We start from the raw sequence: 15936 nt of genomic DNA, 5'->3' as shown, positions 1-15936 counted from the left end.
TCTTTGTTCGGCTAATAGGGAAGGAGCCACCATGGGGCTTATGTACGCACTTATGGATCGTATGGTAGAGCAAATTGAAAACATGCAAGGCATTGATGCTGCAAGGATGAGAGCGATTAGGGATCTATTGTTGATGCTAGTCACACTGGGACATAATGCTCAATTGGTGGTGATGAAGATGAGGAGGATGGTGATGATGATGACATCGCTTATGAATGAGAGTTAAAGTTCATTGCTCTTGCTTCCAACCTCTTCTATCCTCTACTCTCCACCCTTGGACCTCTACTTTGATGTTCACCTCCAATATCTACTAATGTTTTTTGTCTCCCACCTCTAGGCTCCACAATTTAGACTCTAGACTCTACTTATGTTTTAAACTCAAGAGCCTTTAATTTCTATGGTCCTTTTTTCTTGAAGCCTATTTTATTATTTTGAGACCCCATCTCTCGACTCTTTGTTCTTTGTTTGCATGCCTTTGGCCAATCACATTTGTCTAGTTATGATGGGTCATTGATTGATTGGTGTACCATGTGCAAATTGAGCAACGAGTTAGTCTCTAGATTATGATTTCTAAAGTTTCTATGGTTTTGTGTACCTTTGTAAAGTTTTAAACATTGTGGTGTAGTATATGGGCTTTTAAGTATCATCTGTAGGCTAATTTTTAGTGTAACATGTGAAATCCAATGTGTGAATTTCCGGGGGGTCCAATCCGTACTTATTCCGTACTTCCATACCTGTGTGCGTCCGATGTGTGGAAAAACTATGATACATGGTAGCCCGGTCCGATGAAAGATGGGTTACCATGACGCACATTACCATGAAGCAAGGGCTACAGATAGAAGTTCCTTTGACATCCACAGTGAAGGCATGCTGTAACAATGAATGGGTCGCAACATGAACCTCCTTTCAATCGTGTACTAAGAATGTGTCTTGAATGAACAATGACAAGATCGGACTGAACCCACAACCTCCAGCAAATGAAATATTAGCCCTGCCATTTTGGACTGACTCCAACTACTGGTTCTCATCTCAACAAACTGGAGTGGGCAATTGCAGCTGGATACATCATTTTCAGCATTGTAGCATCACATTTCTCCTCCTCTTCCCCCTGACTATGTCACCATCTTTCCCAGAAGGAGCTTCTTACCTTCATGTCCAGTTCTCTTTTCAAAGGAGATTGTACCAATTCTAAACACTTCACAAGGATTACTCTTCTTTGTACCATCAGCACCCTGTGTACATTTTATGAGGGAAGTCCTCTAGCTCACATACATGCATGTGCAATCTTCACACCCTTCTCCTGCATCCTACATGAATAATAGTTCTCATTTACATCCCCCCACCATCTATATTCTGATCGATCCCACACGATCCTCCTTTCAGTCAAGTATTGGAGGGGAAGCCCCCCTGAATCAGCACACCAAGTAAAAAAAGGTGTATTGAGATGGTACAGGAGGTACTGAACCCAGAACTGAAGCAAGTGACCAGTGAAAAGATGGACTTGAACCCTCAACCTCCAGCTAATTAAGTATTAGGTCATGTCAACAAACTGGAGTGGGAAGTTGAAACAGCTGGACATATCATTTCCAGTAATGTGGTGTCAAGTTTCTCCTCCTCTTCCCCCTGACCATGTCACCTTCTTTGCGGAAGGAGCTTAATACCTTTATGTTCAGTTGCCTTTTGAAAAAGATAAAAAGAGTTCTTAGCACTTTCACAAGGACCGCTCTTCTTTGTACCGCCACCTCCCTGTGTACATATCATGACAAAAGTCCTCTAGCTCCCATACATATATGTATCCATTGTCTCCTCCATCATACATGAATAATGGCTCTCATTTACATCCACCGACCATCTACATTCCGACCAATCCAATGCTGAATTTCTCAATCTTATTGAGTTGATCTGCTCCACATCCTCATGCAAGCCAGCAGCCGCACAAAGGTTAGAAATGCAGATATAAGGCGCAACATCACCTCCATTTATTTGAACTGTGTGTTGGAAAGCCCATCTTCCAACCTTTACATCGCCCATTTTTTGAGAAGCACTCAACAAAGAAGACCAAACTAGAGGGTGATCTAAACACGGCATGTTTTCAATCAACGCGATTGCCATGCTAAAATGCCCTGCACGTCCGAAAAGATCAACCATGCAGGTGTGATGCTCTAAGCCTGGTGTAATTCCATAACTTGCTTTCATATCCAAGAAACACATCTGGCCCTCATCAACCAAGCCTGCGTGACTACAAGCACTAAGCACACTGGAAAATGTGAGTGTGTTTGGTAAAAGGCCTTCATATTGCATGCGAATTAAACAGCGCAAAGCGGCTTGCCCTTGCCCTTGTTGAGCATGGCCTGCGATGAGTGTAGACCAAGTAATTAAATTTCGAACACGAAGCCCCTCAAGCACCTGTTGTGCTTTTAACGGTGCACCACATTTGGCATACATATCAATCAAAGCATTCCCAAGCACTACATTGTCCCTCACCAACCCCTTCCTAGCAACTTCTGCACGAATTTGCCCCCCCTTTTCAATAAAGCCTAGGCTGCCGCACGCTTTCAGGATGCATGCGCCAGTTATTTCATCTGGCGTGATAGCCTTGCTCTGCATCCGTTGATAACAATCCAGAGCATTTTCACCTGCCCCGTGTTGCACATATCCTGCAATCAATGCATTCCAGGCAATAACATCCTGCTTAGGAAGCTGTTCAAGCACTTCTTCTGCTTTAGCAAGAGCACCGCATTTAGAGTACATGTCCACCAAAGCATTTCCGAGGGCAGTGCTCTCTTTAAGAAACCCTTGTCTCAAAATCTCATTATGAATTTGTTCCCCCATATCAGCATCTCCTATGCTGCCACAAGCTTTAAGGAGGGAAATGAATGTCACTGCGTTTGGAGAGAGGCCTTCATTCTGCATTTGTACAAAGCGATTCAGTGCCTCATGACCCTGGCCTTGTTGAGCATACCCTGCAATTAGTGCTGACCACGAAATCACATCACGAACTGGAAGCTCCTCAAGCACCTGTTGTGCTTTATGAAGAGCACCGCACTTTGCGTACATATCCACCAAAGCATTCCCAAGATTGATATTATCAGTAAGCAAGGCCTGTTTGGAAATCTCATCATGAATTTCTTTGCCCATTTCCACCGATCTTAAATTGCCACAGGCCTTCAAGATGCAAATAAATGTTACTGCGTCCGGAAAGGCACCTCTCTCCTGCATCTGTATAAAACATCTCAAAGCATCATCCTCCTGTCCTTGTTCTATGTATCTTGTGATAAGAGCATTCCATAAAACAACATTCAAACCCGGATTGTTTTCAAGTAGTTGCTTTGCTGTTGCAAGTGCGCCACACTTAATGTACATGTCCACCAATGCACCTGCAAGAGCAACATCATTCACGAATGGCGACCCCTGTTCGACAATCTCATCATGGACCTCGGACCCCTTGTCAAGTGCTCCTATGCAACCACAAGCTTTCAGAATGCATGCGTATGTTACCACACTCGGAGAGAGGCCTTCCTGCCGCATCTGCTCAAAACAGCTTAAAGCCTCATGGCCTTTCCCTTGTTGAGCGTAGCCTGCGATCAGTGCATTCCATGCAACAGCATCACGTTTAGAGAGCTTCTTAAGCACTTGTTGAGCCTTTTCAAGCGCACCACATTTGGTATACATGTGCACCAATGCAGTTCCAAGCACAAAATCATTTGCTTGAACACCTTGCATCACCAGCTTCACAAAAACTTGTTCCCCTTTATGTGCATCTCTCATAATGCCGCAGACTTTCAAGATGCAGAAGAAAACCACTTCATTTGCAGAGCGACCCTCATGTTGCATTTGCTCAAAGCAACGTAGAGCGTCCTCAGCCTGTCCCTGATGCACATAAGCTACGACAAGCGCATTCCAAGTGAATGCATCACGAACTGAGAGCTGATTAAGCAAGTCTTGCGCATCGGCAACGAAACCGCATTTGGCATACATATTGATAAAGGCCTTCAATATAGAAGAGCTATTTCTGAACAAACTCTCACTCACAACATGGGCATGTAGTCTTCTACCGGTGCAGAGATCTTTCTTTTGTGCACAAGCCCTCAGTAAAGCCGCACAGGACTTCTCTTTCATGAGCAGTCATTCCTGTGGCACAAATTACGTTCATGGGTCTCCAGTACGCTGAACAGGATGGTGAAATCCACGTGAACTCGGAATCCACTCGCAGAATACGTACAAATAGGTTCGCTTGAGTCGTCTACGTTTAAGAGCAAGCTTTCCATTTTCCTGCGTAACAATTTAACAAGGCCGTCACAATGCAGTAATTTTTGGCGTGCCCAAAGGGTATAGGGATGGGTTCTCTTTTTGGCTGGCTAAAAATAGAATCGATTTTTTTGAGGAACTTTTTTTTGATTGGCGGGTGCTGCAATGAGCGCTTAAGAGGGAGCGATGATAGCAGGTGGTGGGTTGTTGAAAAGTGCTGCAAATTGAACAGATCATTGTAGGCTGTGTTTTCCTCGTCCCAATCTTCTCTACACGTTGGCCCAGTCTTGCTCTAGGTTTATTTTGCTCGCCCAAAGCTTCTCTCCACGCTGCGCATGTTTGCTTGGCAATATGTGGTCTCAAGCGGCAAGTCAAATGTAGTGCCTGACGTTGATGTCACTGTGAAAGCCTCCTTGTGTGTGATCTATGTGATGGTGCTCGCTACCATTTGGGGCAAAAGGGTCGTGAGCAGCAGAGGCTGGTGGAAGCAACGCAGTCGTGCTTGCAGTTGGCGGTGGTTCTGCGTCTGGGGTAAGGCTGCGATGTGTAGGGCTGCTATGTGTAGGAAAATCCATGTGTGACATTGTGTTGTTGCGACAAAGCATACAAAAGCAGTAGGGGCGAAGGCGGTGCAATCTTTGAACAGGAGCAAGACAATCTGAAGAGCGTTCATAGGGGTAATGGCTCTAGAGCATACCTTTGAACTGCCCACCCGCAAGTAGGACATGCATTGTGGCCCGATGTGGATAACTCTGCATACATATCACATGGTTAGAGAGATGAGTGAACTAAAGTGAGCTAAAGGGAGAGAGGGAATGAGGGAAAGAGAGATAGAGGACAGGGGGTTACCAGAAATTTATCCAAGCCCAGGATAGTCGTGCATAGTCCACATAAGGATTCCCCTCACTTGAGCCTCTCTCCCCCCCCTTTGCAAGTGAGACATCGACAACAGGAATGCCTCTCCATAACTCCTCCAACTCCTTGATGAGGGGCTCGAGGTAAATGTCAATATTTGACACTTTGTACTTCCCTGGCACAAGCAAGGAAAGAAGTATATTGCCCTTCTTGGTTGTCTCCCATGGTGGAATATTGCCCTTCTTGGTTGTCTCCCATGGTGGAATATTGTAGTTGACGATCACCACAGGCCAAGTGCTCCATGAAGTAGACTTAGTGCCGAAGAGGTTGACACCATCACTTCTAACCCAAGCCTCAAGTGTCGAGGCTCCAACCCAAACTCTGGCCATTGAGTTTCGATGTGTCTCCATGTAGGTGAATTGTTAAGGACATGCATCATTCCATCATTTGAGCGATGGTTTGCGTCCCACGTGAGAAGCTCCGCGATAGACCTGCTTTTAAACATGTGTTGGATGCGAGGAATTAATGAAAAATGTAATACCTTGCGGGGTAGGTGTGCCCCGCTCACACCTGTCTCCCCGCACACGGGGCATGAGGTAGCATGTGCATGCTCATTGCGATATAGCATGCAATCGTTGACGCACACATGGATGTACTCATACTCCATTCCAAGTGCAGTGACATACAATCTAGCTCGTCAACAATCTGGAGGCATGTGGTGATCAACTGGCAACATTTTGTCCATCAAACTATAACAAACATGCGTATTAGTATAATTCCTAGAAGACGACACCGTAAAGAGAGATGGAGAGAGTATATAAAAGCCACATTCCATACTTACAAAAGTAGTGCATCGACACTTGCATTAATCCAACCTAATTTTGCTTGCAAGTTGAGTACTTCCAACGATGCTCGGAGCACCGAGTACTGTGCACCATCCTAAAGAGGTGTTCGGGCACTCGTCATCAATCTATCCTCTGTTTCGGCAGCCCGTTTAGTGCAGGGCTAACAATCCTCTTCGCACACGTCGCGCTCATGAGCTAGTAACTCATCACACATGTCGAACATGTACTCATCCTCTACCTCAAAGTGCAATGAAGACGCCATAGGAGCTGCGGATGTAGAGCCAATGGTAGGATCACCATGCGATGCACCCAAATCACCCATGGCCAGTCGCTTCGTGCCTCTACCGTTCGGCTTTGCGCGCCGGTGCACCATCACCGAACACAGACCAATGGGACACCTCCTCAAGCGATGGGTGAATCGTGCTATCATCTCTCCGAGCGTTTTTCTAAGGATGCCAAAGCCCTTCGTTCTCCACGTGCTCCAAAGCAATGCGCCTCAAGCAAGGAATTGCCCTTTTGCACTTAGCGCAATGACAAGGTAGGTTTTTCTTGAGCCAACGATCTCGCTCTGGGCCTCCAGAAGGACCACGATCATCCCCAGTTGATGTCCTGCACACGTGAAATGTTGTTTATTTAGTCATGTTTCCTAAAAAATAAATAATTAGAAAAACACTTAATTCCATTAGAAAAATTACATATAGTTAGAGTCAAAGGAAATAAATGACAATGAGTGTTAAAAATATTTTTTAACTAAAAGAGATTTTAAAAAATTCAATTAATAAACATTTAAAAGTACTACAGAATAAAGTATCCATAAAAAATTAAAAATCTTCATAAAAAACTCAAAAGACTAAAAAATGAAATAATGTATAGCTAAGAGTAGGGGGGGTGGTTTGTACCCCCCCCCTTGCAACCTCGGATTCGCATGTATCCGTTTGAAATGACTAGGCGCGGTAATATGGGCAGTAATAAGCACGATAACAGGCGTGGTAATATCCACGATAATAGCCGCGATAATAACTGGCGCTTAAAAAAGGAAAGAAGGCAAAGTATGCCGCGTTTTTGCAGTATACCTTATGTTCTTGCTCTCCGCCATCGCTCCCAAGCTTCCCCCCCCCCCCTCCCCTCCCCCACCCCCCATCTCCCTACCCTCTCTCTCCTTCAACAAGCCTCCCCCCTCCCCCCCCCTCTCTCCTTCTCCAAGCTTCTCAAGTTTTGTCGAAGAGGGTTTCGTCCAAGTTTCGCCAAGGGGGTATTCTGCCATCTTCTTTGGACGCTCAACCTATTCGAAGCTCAACCGCGCTACAAAGAAGAGGTAAACACAAAAGCATATCCTCCCTCTTCCCCTTTTGTTTTCTACTACACACACACACACACACACACACACATAAATAAAAAAAATAGAGAATCCATTATAACATACCTCGTTCATTAGGAAATGGTTGTTTCACACGGCTTGTTTGAAATAGTTGCTTTGCTAAGCACGTTTGAAAATGGTTGCTTTGCTACGCACGTTTGGAAATGATTAATTTGTCACGCACGTTTTCGAAATGATTGTTTGGATAGTGTTATATGAAATAGAGAGAGAGAGAGAGAGAGAGAGAGAGAGAGAGAGATTTAAAGAGAGGGAGAGAAATGTTAGATAGAGAGAGAGAAATAGATAAAGAGAGTGAGAGAGGGAGAGAAATGTTAGATAAAGAGAGGTAAATGTTAGATGGAGAGAGAGAAATGTTAGATAGAGAGAGAAATAGATAAAGAGAGAGAGAGAAAGAGGGATAGAGGTAGATAAATAGAGAGAGAGAGAGAGAGAGAGAGAGAGAGAGAGAGAGAGAGAGAAATAGGGAGAGAGAGAGAGAGAGAGAGAGAGAGAGAGAGAGAGAGAGAGAGAGAGATAGCGATAGAGGGAGAGAGTGATAGGAAAAGAGGGAGAGATAGCAAGAGATAGGGAGATAGAAATAGGGGGGGGGAGAGAGAGAGAGAGAGAGAGAGAGAGAGAGAGAGAGAGTGAGTGATAGCAAAATAGGTAGGGAGAGAGAGAGAGAGAGAGAGAGAGAGAGGGAGATAGAAATAGGGAGAAAGAGGGAGAGATAGAAATAGAGAGATAGAGGGAAATAGGGATAGGGAAAGAGAGAGAGTAGATAGAGAGGGAGAGAAAGAGAGAGAAAGAGGGAGAGAGGGAAAGAGGGAGAGAAAGAGAGAGAGAGAGAGAGAGAGAGAGAGAGAGAGAGAGAGAGAGGGAAAGAGAGAGAGAAAAAGAGAGAGAAAGAGAGGTAGAGAAAGAAAGAGAGAGAGATAGAGGGAGAGATAGAGTGAGAGAGGGAAAGAGGGAGAGAAAGAGAGAGATAGAGGGAAAGAGGGAGAGAAAGAGTGAGAGAAAGAGAGGTAGAGAAAGAAAGAGAGAGAGATAGAGGGAAAGAGGTAGAGAAATAAAGACAGAGAGAAAGAGGGAGAGAAAGAGAGAGAAAGCGAAAGGCAACCCATCCCAAGCTTGGAGGATGTAGGTAGAAGACAATGGGTTCCACTTGTAAAACATGCTGATCTATGTTTTGCAATAATGGGATGAAGTGGCTGCCTCAGTTTGTGAGGCCATTCTAGGACATGGTGGATATCCCTGGGTTCGCTCTTGAGAAAGTGGTGCCCAAGTCCAAAGCCACCATGACCTTAGACGAGACCTCCATGCCTTGGCAGAAGATGTCATCCATGTTTGGCTTCTCATCTCTGAGAGTGCTTGCTTTACATGGGGGCGCAGGCATGACTCTGGGATGGAGAGAGAGAGACTCAGTGAGAGAAATAGAATTACTTATTGCATTACATTAGAATTGTAATGTTACGATCAATTGATCACTTAGATGTTGAATTTAGGTGCAGCCAACACAAAACGATGGCTACATTTACAACCTTAACATATATATGTGTGTACATATATATCTGCTTATGCATGTATGTAGGCACTAAGTACGGGAGCATAGCATCCGAAGGTCAGCCGCTTCCTCTTGGGTATAGTCCTTTTTTAATCGTGGCGTTGCAGTCATTGATCCACTCATGCATGGATTACCGCAATGTACCTTTGGTTTTACCACGATTGAGACTGCGATGATATCTAAAGAGGTGCAGTTGACCTTTGGCACTACTAGCCTCAACTTAGGTCTACTAGTACGTGTATGTATCTACGTATTAATATGTATATCCTCTAGGAGATAATTGTAATGTTACGATTAATTGATCACTTAGACGTTGAATTTAGGTGCAGCCAACACAAAACGATGGCTACATTTACAACCTTAACATATATATGTGTGAGCATATATATCTGTTTATGCATATATGTAGGCACTAAGTACGGGAGCATAGCATCCGAAGGTTAGACGCTTCCTCTTGGGTATAGTCATTCTTTAATCGTGGCGTTGTGGTCACTGATCCACTCATCCATGGATTACCGCAACGTACCTTTGGTTTTACCACGGTTTAGACTGCGATGATATCTAAAGAGGTGCAGTTGACCTTTGGCACTACTAGCCTCAACTTAGGTCTATTAGTATGTATATGTATCTACGTGTTTGTGTGGTAATATACTTGTGTACGTATTTATAGATGAGTAAGTAGGGTGGAAAGCTTAATCTTATATTGCTCTTTGTCATGTAGATGTCAGACGATAGACCAACTGATGAGGAGCAGCCATCTGGCTCTTCTTTTGGTTGGTTCACCTCTCAGGTGGGCTCCCACCCGGGGGGTGGACATCGCCTCTAGTGGACGCGAGTCTTGAGTCGGTGAGAACAAGCAAAGAAATAAATAATGTTTCTACGTAGTTAACCATAAACCATGAGTGTCATAGGTTTTTTTTTAAAATTTGCATGCATGGCCATCCTACACCTACCCTTCTCAGATTCCTCCACTGGTCGTAGATCCTGACTTACAATGGGCTATCTCTTTACGAGAACAGTACCTCCATTCGACCGAGGATTTGTTTGGCTTCTACACTCCGCAGTAGCTTGTGACCTACGACATTTCTCTGCAGACTACACCATGGGGGAGTCAGGGAGGGACTCCTTACCTACAGAGCCTCGCACTGACGGCACCTCCCTCTACTCTCCCTTCCTATCGTCCTACTCCTATTCCATCGCAGGGTCCTACTCCCCTTGCATGGCAGGGTCCTACTCCCATGGCATCACAGGGTCCTACGCCACTCCATTCCACTCCGGCTTCGCCAGAACATTGTCGACGGACTTCCTCTGATAGCGCGCGTCGACGCTCGTCTCAGGGCAGCGAGCGCCATGAGAGATGAAGCGGCGGAGGATCTTGTGGTTTCTCATGTTTTGGTAGTGGCAGGGGAATGGAGTCCCCACTTTCAGAGCATGCCATCCCTGACATAGAGGACGAGGATACTGACGCACCCGTGCCAGACACACATGGGCGCTACTACAGGATTAAATATGACGGTGAGGTTGATTTCGGCACAGCACAGGGCAGGGCGTTTCAACGCCATCTACAAATTCTTATACATTCAATGTATAAGAATTTCTTTATAAAGTTCAGAGACCAACTACCCGATCATGCATGGTACATTGAGGACGCTCTGTTAGCTAGATTTCTAAACGCCCCCGATCAACGTTTTTCACAACAATGGTTGGAGGGAAATGTCCAATGTGCGGCGTGCAGCAGCCAACCAGGTCAGAGATCCAGACAGGAGTTACCGCGGTGGCAACATGGCAGATGCGGAGTGGGAGTGGGTAATTCAAGAAAATAGCGATCAAGCTGAGAGATGGGCTCATCATATAGACAACAACACGACGCCCATGCAAGACAAACTCCCACGCACTATGGCTCAAGAGGCAAGGGAGCTTGGAAAGGTAAATCTGTAAGATTATAACGTCGATCGGTGATTATAAAGATTGTAGTTGATAATTTGGTATTGTTAAATTACTAACTTAGGAAAATGTCAATCTCTCGCGACCAACCAGAGAGATGGTCAAGTATCGGGAGCAACATACAGAATTTGATACTTGGCGATGGTTGTTTGAAAACAACCACATCTCTTGCGAGCAATTCCACGCGACGGTTGGACCACTACAAGCGGTAAGTTTAAACAAGTAAGTTTGTATCAATTGTTTTGAGATGTGGATAATTGTTTAATTTGGTTTGGGTTTATGTAGAGTCAAAGTGATCCAACATACGTGACTCTGGATGACGACGAGGATTAGATTAAAAAAGGTTTTGTCAAAACTTTCGTAAAGTCCCAATGTGGCACAATGTATATACAACTATTTACTTTTTATTGTAACTTTCTTAAATAGTTGATCTTCTACATTTTTAATTGTCAAGGTAAAGGAAATTCAATTTCGGTTCTTGGTATTTTTTATACTGTTTTATGCAGGTCAAAAAATAAGGGGCTCATTGCACCTTTATTTTTGAATTGACGTTTAGCGGTAATATACACGATAATCACAGCGGCAAAGGTCGCAATACTAGCAGTTGGTTTATTGCTGCAACTATTACCGCGCTTATTGCTGATAAACCACTACCACGATGATAGCCGCGGTTATTGCCGACCCCGCAAATTTTTCTCTCTCCTTTTTACTTTGTTTTTCCGCGGCAATGTTAGCAGTTATAGACAACTCCTCTTATAATGAGGGACTCGACACAGCAAGGGAAAAACAAAACACCACGTTGTTTAATTGATTAAAAAAGTGTTTACGTATAAAGTTAAAAAACTTTCCATGCAAACTATTTTCCTAACTGCATGCCTTATAAGGAAATTCCACGGGTACTGAAAAGGGCTTGAACCCAACAATGAAGACCTTGAGTCCTAAGAAGGCTTTGAGCTTTGTGAGAGGTATGTTTAAGACTTCTCTTGTAAGAGGGTTGTAGGCATGCATCATGTGTGTTCTATTAATCTAACCCTTTGTGTGCTCCTTAGGGAAATTATGCAAGGGGAAAGAAGATAGTGTTTCTCACTCCACCAATGACCTTTGTTATGTCAAGCCCAACAATGACCCTATTGTTTATACTTTCAGCTCTCGACTTGCACTTGCTCCCAAACCTATTGAACCCCTTCCAATATCTAAAATTTCAGAGAACTTGAATTTTCGATTCTCTTTTGAGGGCAAGGTTCTGGCCAAGTATGGTACATATAAAATTCGTGAAAGCAGTTACAGCAGGTTTCTGAAGGTTGATGTCATAGATAAAGAGTCCAAACACAACATCACTTTTGTGGTGCCTGAAACTTATATTTCTCAATTTGTTGAGTTGTTTGAAGTAGACGACTTCTTGCGCATAGAGGGTGCTTTTGTGAGGAAAAGTGCACAACGATGGAGGAAATTGCATGTAGGAAATGCATGCTGACACTACAACTCTTGTAGTTAAGGCTAAACCTTTTGAATGCAAGCTTTTTCTCTTTCCTGAGCATAAAATTAAAGATTTGGTTGTTGCCCATCCTCCCATACTAGTGGACTTTGTGCCCACTATAGCTTTCACTGTTGTGAAGAGAGAAAGTGCTACGAGAACGGATGGTGGTAGTAGTGCTCGCCTTATCATTGCTAATGGTCCAAGCTTGAACGACAGGGCAAGTGCAAGAAGTTTACCGCTCTTTTTCCTTTTCATTTGCAGTGTTTTTTACAAATTATTGATTGGGCTTCTTTGTTTGTAGCTTTTGTTTGTCCCATCAAGAAGGTTGAATTATCATCATATGGTCAATACAGTTAAAGAATCTGGTTCGTTTTGTTGCATTGCTTATAATGTGAATGTGTTCAAGTAATCTTCAAACACACTCTCAATTATCGATGCAACTATCCTGTGTCCTCTCCTAGAGAATCTATCACTGCTTTTTGAAGACCATCTTATCAAGCAAGTTGCAAGCTTGGGTTTTGGGAAGAAGGTGTGTGGTTAGAGTCCTAATAGCTTGTTTGTTGTTTGGAGTGTACCTCTTGTTCAAAGCTAATTGTTCTTTTGTTTGAACAGGTCTTTGTCTCTCTTGAAGTGGTGAATGTAAACATCTTAGGTTTAGAGTACATCTACAATTATTGCAAAGGAAATAGAGCATGCTGCCAAGCTTCTCTTCCATTTTGCTTCGCATGTGACAAAGATTCAATTATTCTCAAGGTCCCCTCTTTGCAAGCTAAAATTACTGTCCAAGATGGGAAAGCTATTAATATTACAGTGCACGAGAAGGTTGTTGATCAAGTCCTTGGTTTACAACACTCATTTTTAGATCTATATGAGAAAAATCTAGTTGAATCAAAGTCCTCTCTCATTACTCTCAAAAGGATTGGCACATTCACAATTGACAATCGAGGGCATGTGATCGATTTCAAACGCACTTGAGAATTTCTAAGCCTTGAAGAAGTTGTAGACACCTCTTTTGTATATCCCTCACTTTTTGAGTGCTGCCAATGTTCTGTTTTGAGAATCCTTGCACAACTTTGATTTGAGGTTGTGTTTTGTCCGTAACCATAATGGACATCGATTGTAACTCTTTTTATGCAAGCAATGTGGGCTTAAATATAGATCTCCACTTTCACTCTCTATTGCCTAAGAATCGAAATGTTTTGTGTGCCCTTTGTTTCATGCTTGGACATGATTTGGGGATTGATACTTTGCTTGATAAACTTGTTGAACTTATCCTTGCGGATATTCAAATGCAAGTCCTTGAAACTATATATTTTTTGTAGCTTTGGAATATGGACTTGTTGCTACTCATTAATAGCCTTGAGGCATTTAAACAACAATTAAAATCTCTTCTTGTCACTAGTTGTACATCAAAACTCTTGAGCATGCACTTGATTTCGCTCTTGTGTTGTATCCATAGACCTTTTGCAAAGTCTATGTGTTTGAAGGTCTTTGTTTCAAGAAGATTGAAAATTTTGGTCTAGTGAATGAACCTTCATCATCTACAAACAATGTCTTTATTTTAATTGACAAGCAAGAGGGTTTTTATTGTTTCCCGCACTCTTCTCATTGCAATAAACGTAAAAGATGTGTATGGACAAATGAATCCTTGGAAGTTCTTAGATATTTGATACGTAGCTGCTCATGCGAATCAAATAATTTCCCAGTTCCTTTCAATGGTGCTTGTCCCGTACAGTCCCAAACAAGTGTAAAATAAAGTTTACAAGGTGTGGCGTGAGATGCATAGTCATTTGGGAGAAAATGCGGTGCAGAAGAAGTGAAGAAAACCGACTTTCATAGACGTAGTCTTGGATACTCCATCCTTTCCTTGTGCCTCTTGTGAAACTCTTCTTTTCCAAAAAAGTTTGAAAGCTATCAATAATGTAGATATCGAGATGGTGTTGGTCAATCATGGACATCGATATTTCAAGCAACAAAAGACTCCCAAGATGGAAAAATCTATTGAACACAATTTCAAGAATGTAACCACCAATCCAGGCTGCAAATGGGCACACAATTCATAGATCTCAAGGCTTGACTATTGAAATGATGGCTTTTATCCCTACAAGAATCACCGCTTACGGTTTTGTCTACACCACTTTATCACGTGTAAAAAACAAAGGGAGTCTCCATATTCTTAAGCCAATTACCAGCAAACAAATCAGGGTTGACAACATTGTCCTTAAGGAGCTGGAGAGGCTACACTCAACTGCACAATGGAAATATTTGTTCCCTCCTCCCTCTTTGTTCAAGGATACTCATCACCATCCAATCACTAAACGTTGTTTCTATCCAAAAATACATTCAGTACATCAAAACAATCCATGATTTTTCATCGTCAGCAAATACTGTGTGCTTCCAACAAACAAGACAATCGAATGTTGCAAACCTACTGGCACCAGATTTTTGCCACATTCACCACAACAATGGCTTTGCATTGTCCACATACTGCAAATCTTCCCTCGAGGTACTCTCTACGCAAACATTCTCAGCTCCTGGTGTTGAGATAGTGGAATGCTTCTTTGCCATCCCTGGTTATATACATCTACATCTCATTGTTGTGTACAAGTCACCCAAAACACCTGCCCATTCCTTTCTGGTACATTTGGATGCATTAACAAGAAGTAGGTCCACCACAATGATGAGCATTATCATTGGTGACTTCAACATTGAGATCGATGAAGCAAACATCTGTTATCGAGAACTGCATGCTATGCTCCTCCCCAAACAATACAACCATATGATCCATGTGCCAACAACAATCTACAACTCAAAGCTAGACCACATTTGGCTCAAAAATCGTCCACCTAGCTCAATATGTGGAACAAATTATCGTTTTAGGTCCGATCATTCTTCAACACATGTTCTCATCACAAAATGACTTGGAGTGTATGCTCTACCATTCTAGGGGCTCCCTGCTCCCCACCCCACTCTTCCCCCTTGGAAGGCCTTTGTATCACTTGCCAATCCCGCCCGCATCGCTTATGTAGGGTCCTCCTCTGAAGCACACTCTTTGTGCTATCATTTCATTTTTGTTCTCTTCCATTGTACCCCACATCAAATTATGTAGCACCATCCTCGGAAACACATTTTTTGTGCTATCATTTCATTGTACACTTTCCCAATTTTTAAAAGGCTTCTATTGCATACCACCAACTTGTGATGATCTCTCTTGATCCAACACTTTAAGTCCAAGGCAAGCCTCGTGATTTCATCACTTGTTAGATATGTAATAGCTGAATGGAAATGTGTGTGCAGAATGTAAATGTATGTGCAGAGTCGGTGAGTGGTTTATTTTTTCAAAAGATAAGAAGGGAAATAGTACAAAAAGCACACATTGAATTTTGAGAGGTGTAAGGTGAATAATGTAAGAAGTGGATTCACCACAAGGGCCGATGAATAATGTAAGAAGTGGATTCACTACTATAGGTCACTTTGTAAGCAGGATGCTCGAAAAAAATTACGAGTGTCACTTAAGCGATGCCCAAAAAATTTTCCCAAAAAATAATCAAAGGGTCGCTACAAGCGACACCAAAAACTTCAAAAAAATCCCAAATTTGTTTCAAGAGCCTTTTTTGCTCCTGCGGAAAGCTGAGCAGAAGCTGCA

The 15936-nt window shown here is 43.0% G+C and overlaps 1 protein-coding gene across 1 annotated transcript; it reads right to left on the bottom strand.

Annotated features, from left to right (window-relative positions):
- Positions 1-701: 701 nt before the first annotated feature.
- LOC147455474 (pentatricopeptide repeat-containing protein At2g03380, mitochondrial-like) lies at positions 702-4319 on the bottom strand. Its single transcript, XM_086514249.1, has one exon. The coding sequence runs from the start codon at positions 4117-4119 to the stop codon at positions 1774-1776; it is 2346 nt and encodes a 781-aa protein (XP_086370375.1). The 5' UTR covers positions 4120-4319; the 3' UTR covers positions 702-1773.
- Positions 4320-15936: the final 11617 nt, after the last annotated feature.

Source organism: Adiantum capillus-veneris, chromosome 6 (assembly GCF_014529385.1).
Source record: "Adiantum capillus-veneris isolate H3 chromosome 6, ASM1452938v2, whole genome shotgun sequence".
NCBI lineage: Eukaryota > Viridiplantae > Streptophyta > Polypodiopsida > Polypodiales > Pteridaceae > Adiantum > Adiantum capillus-veneris.
This window is presented reverse-complemented; position numbering and strand designations above follow the sequence as displayed.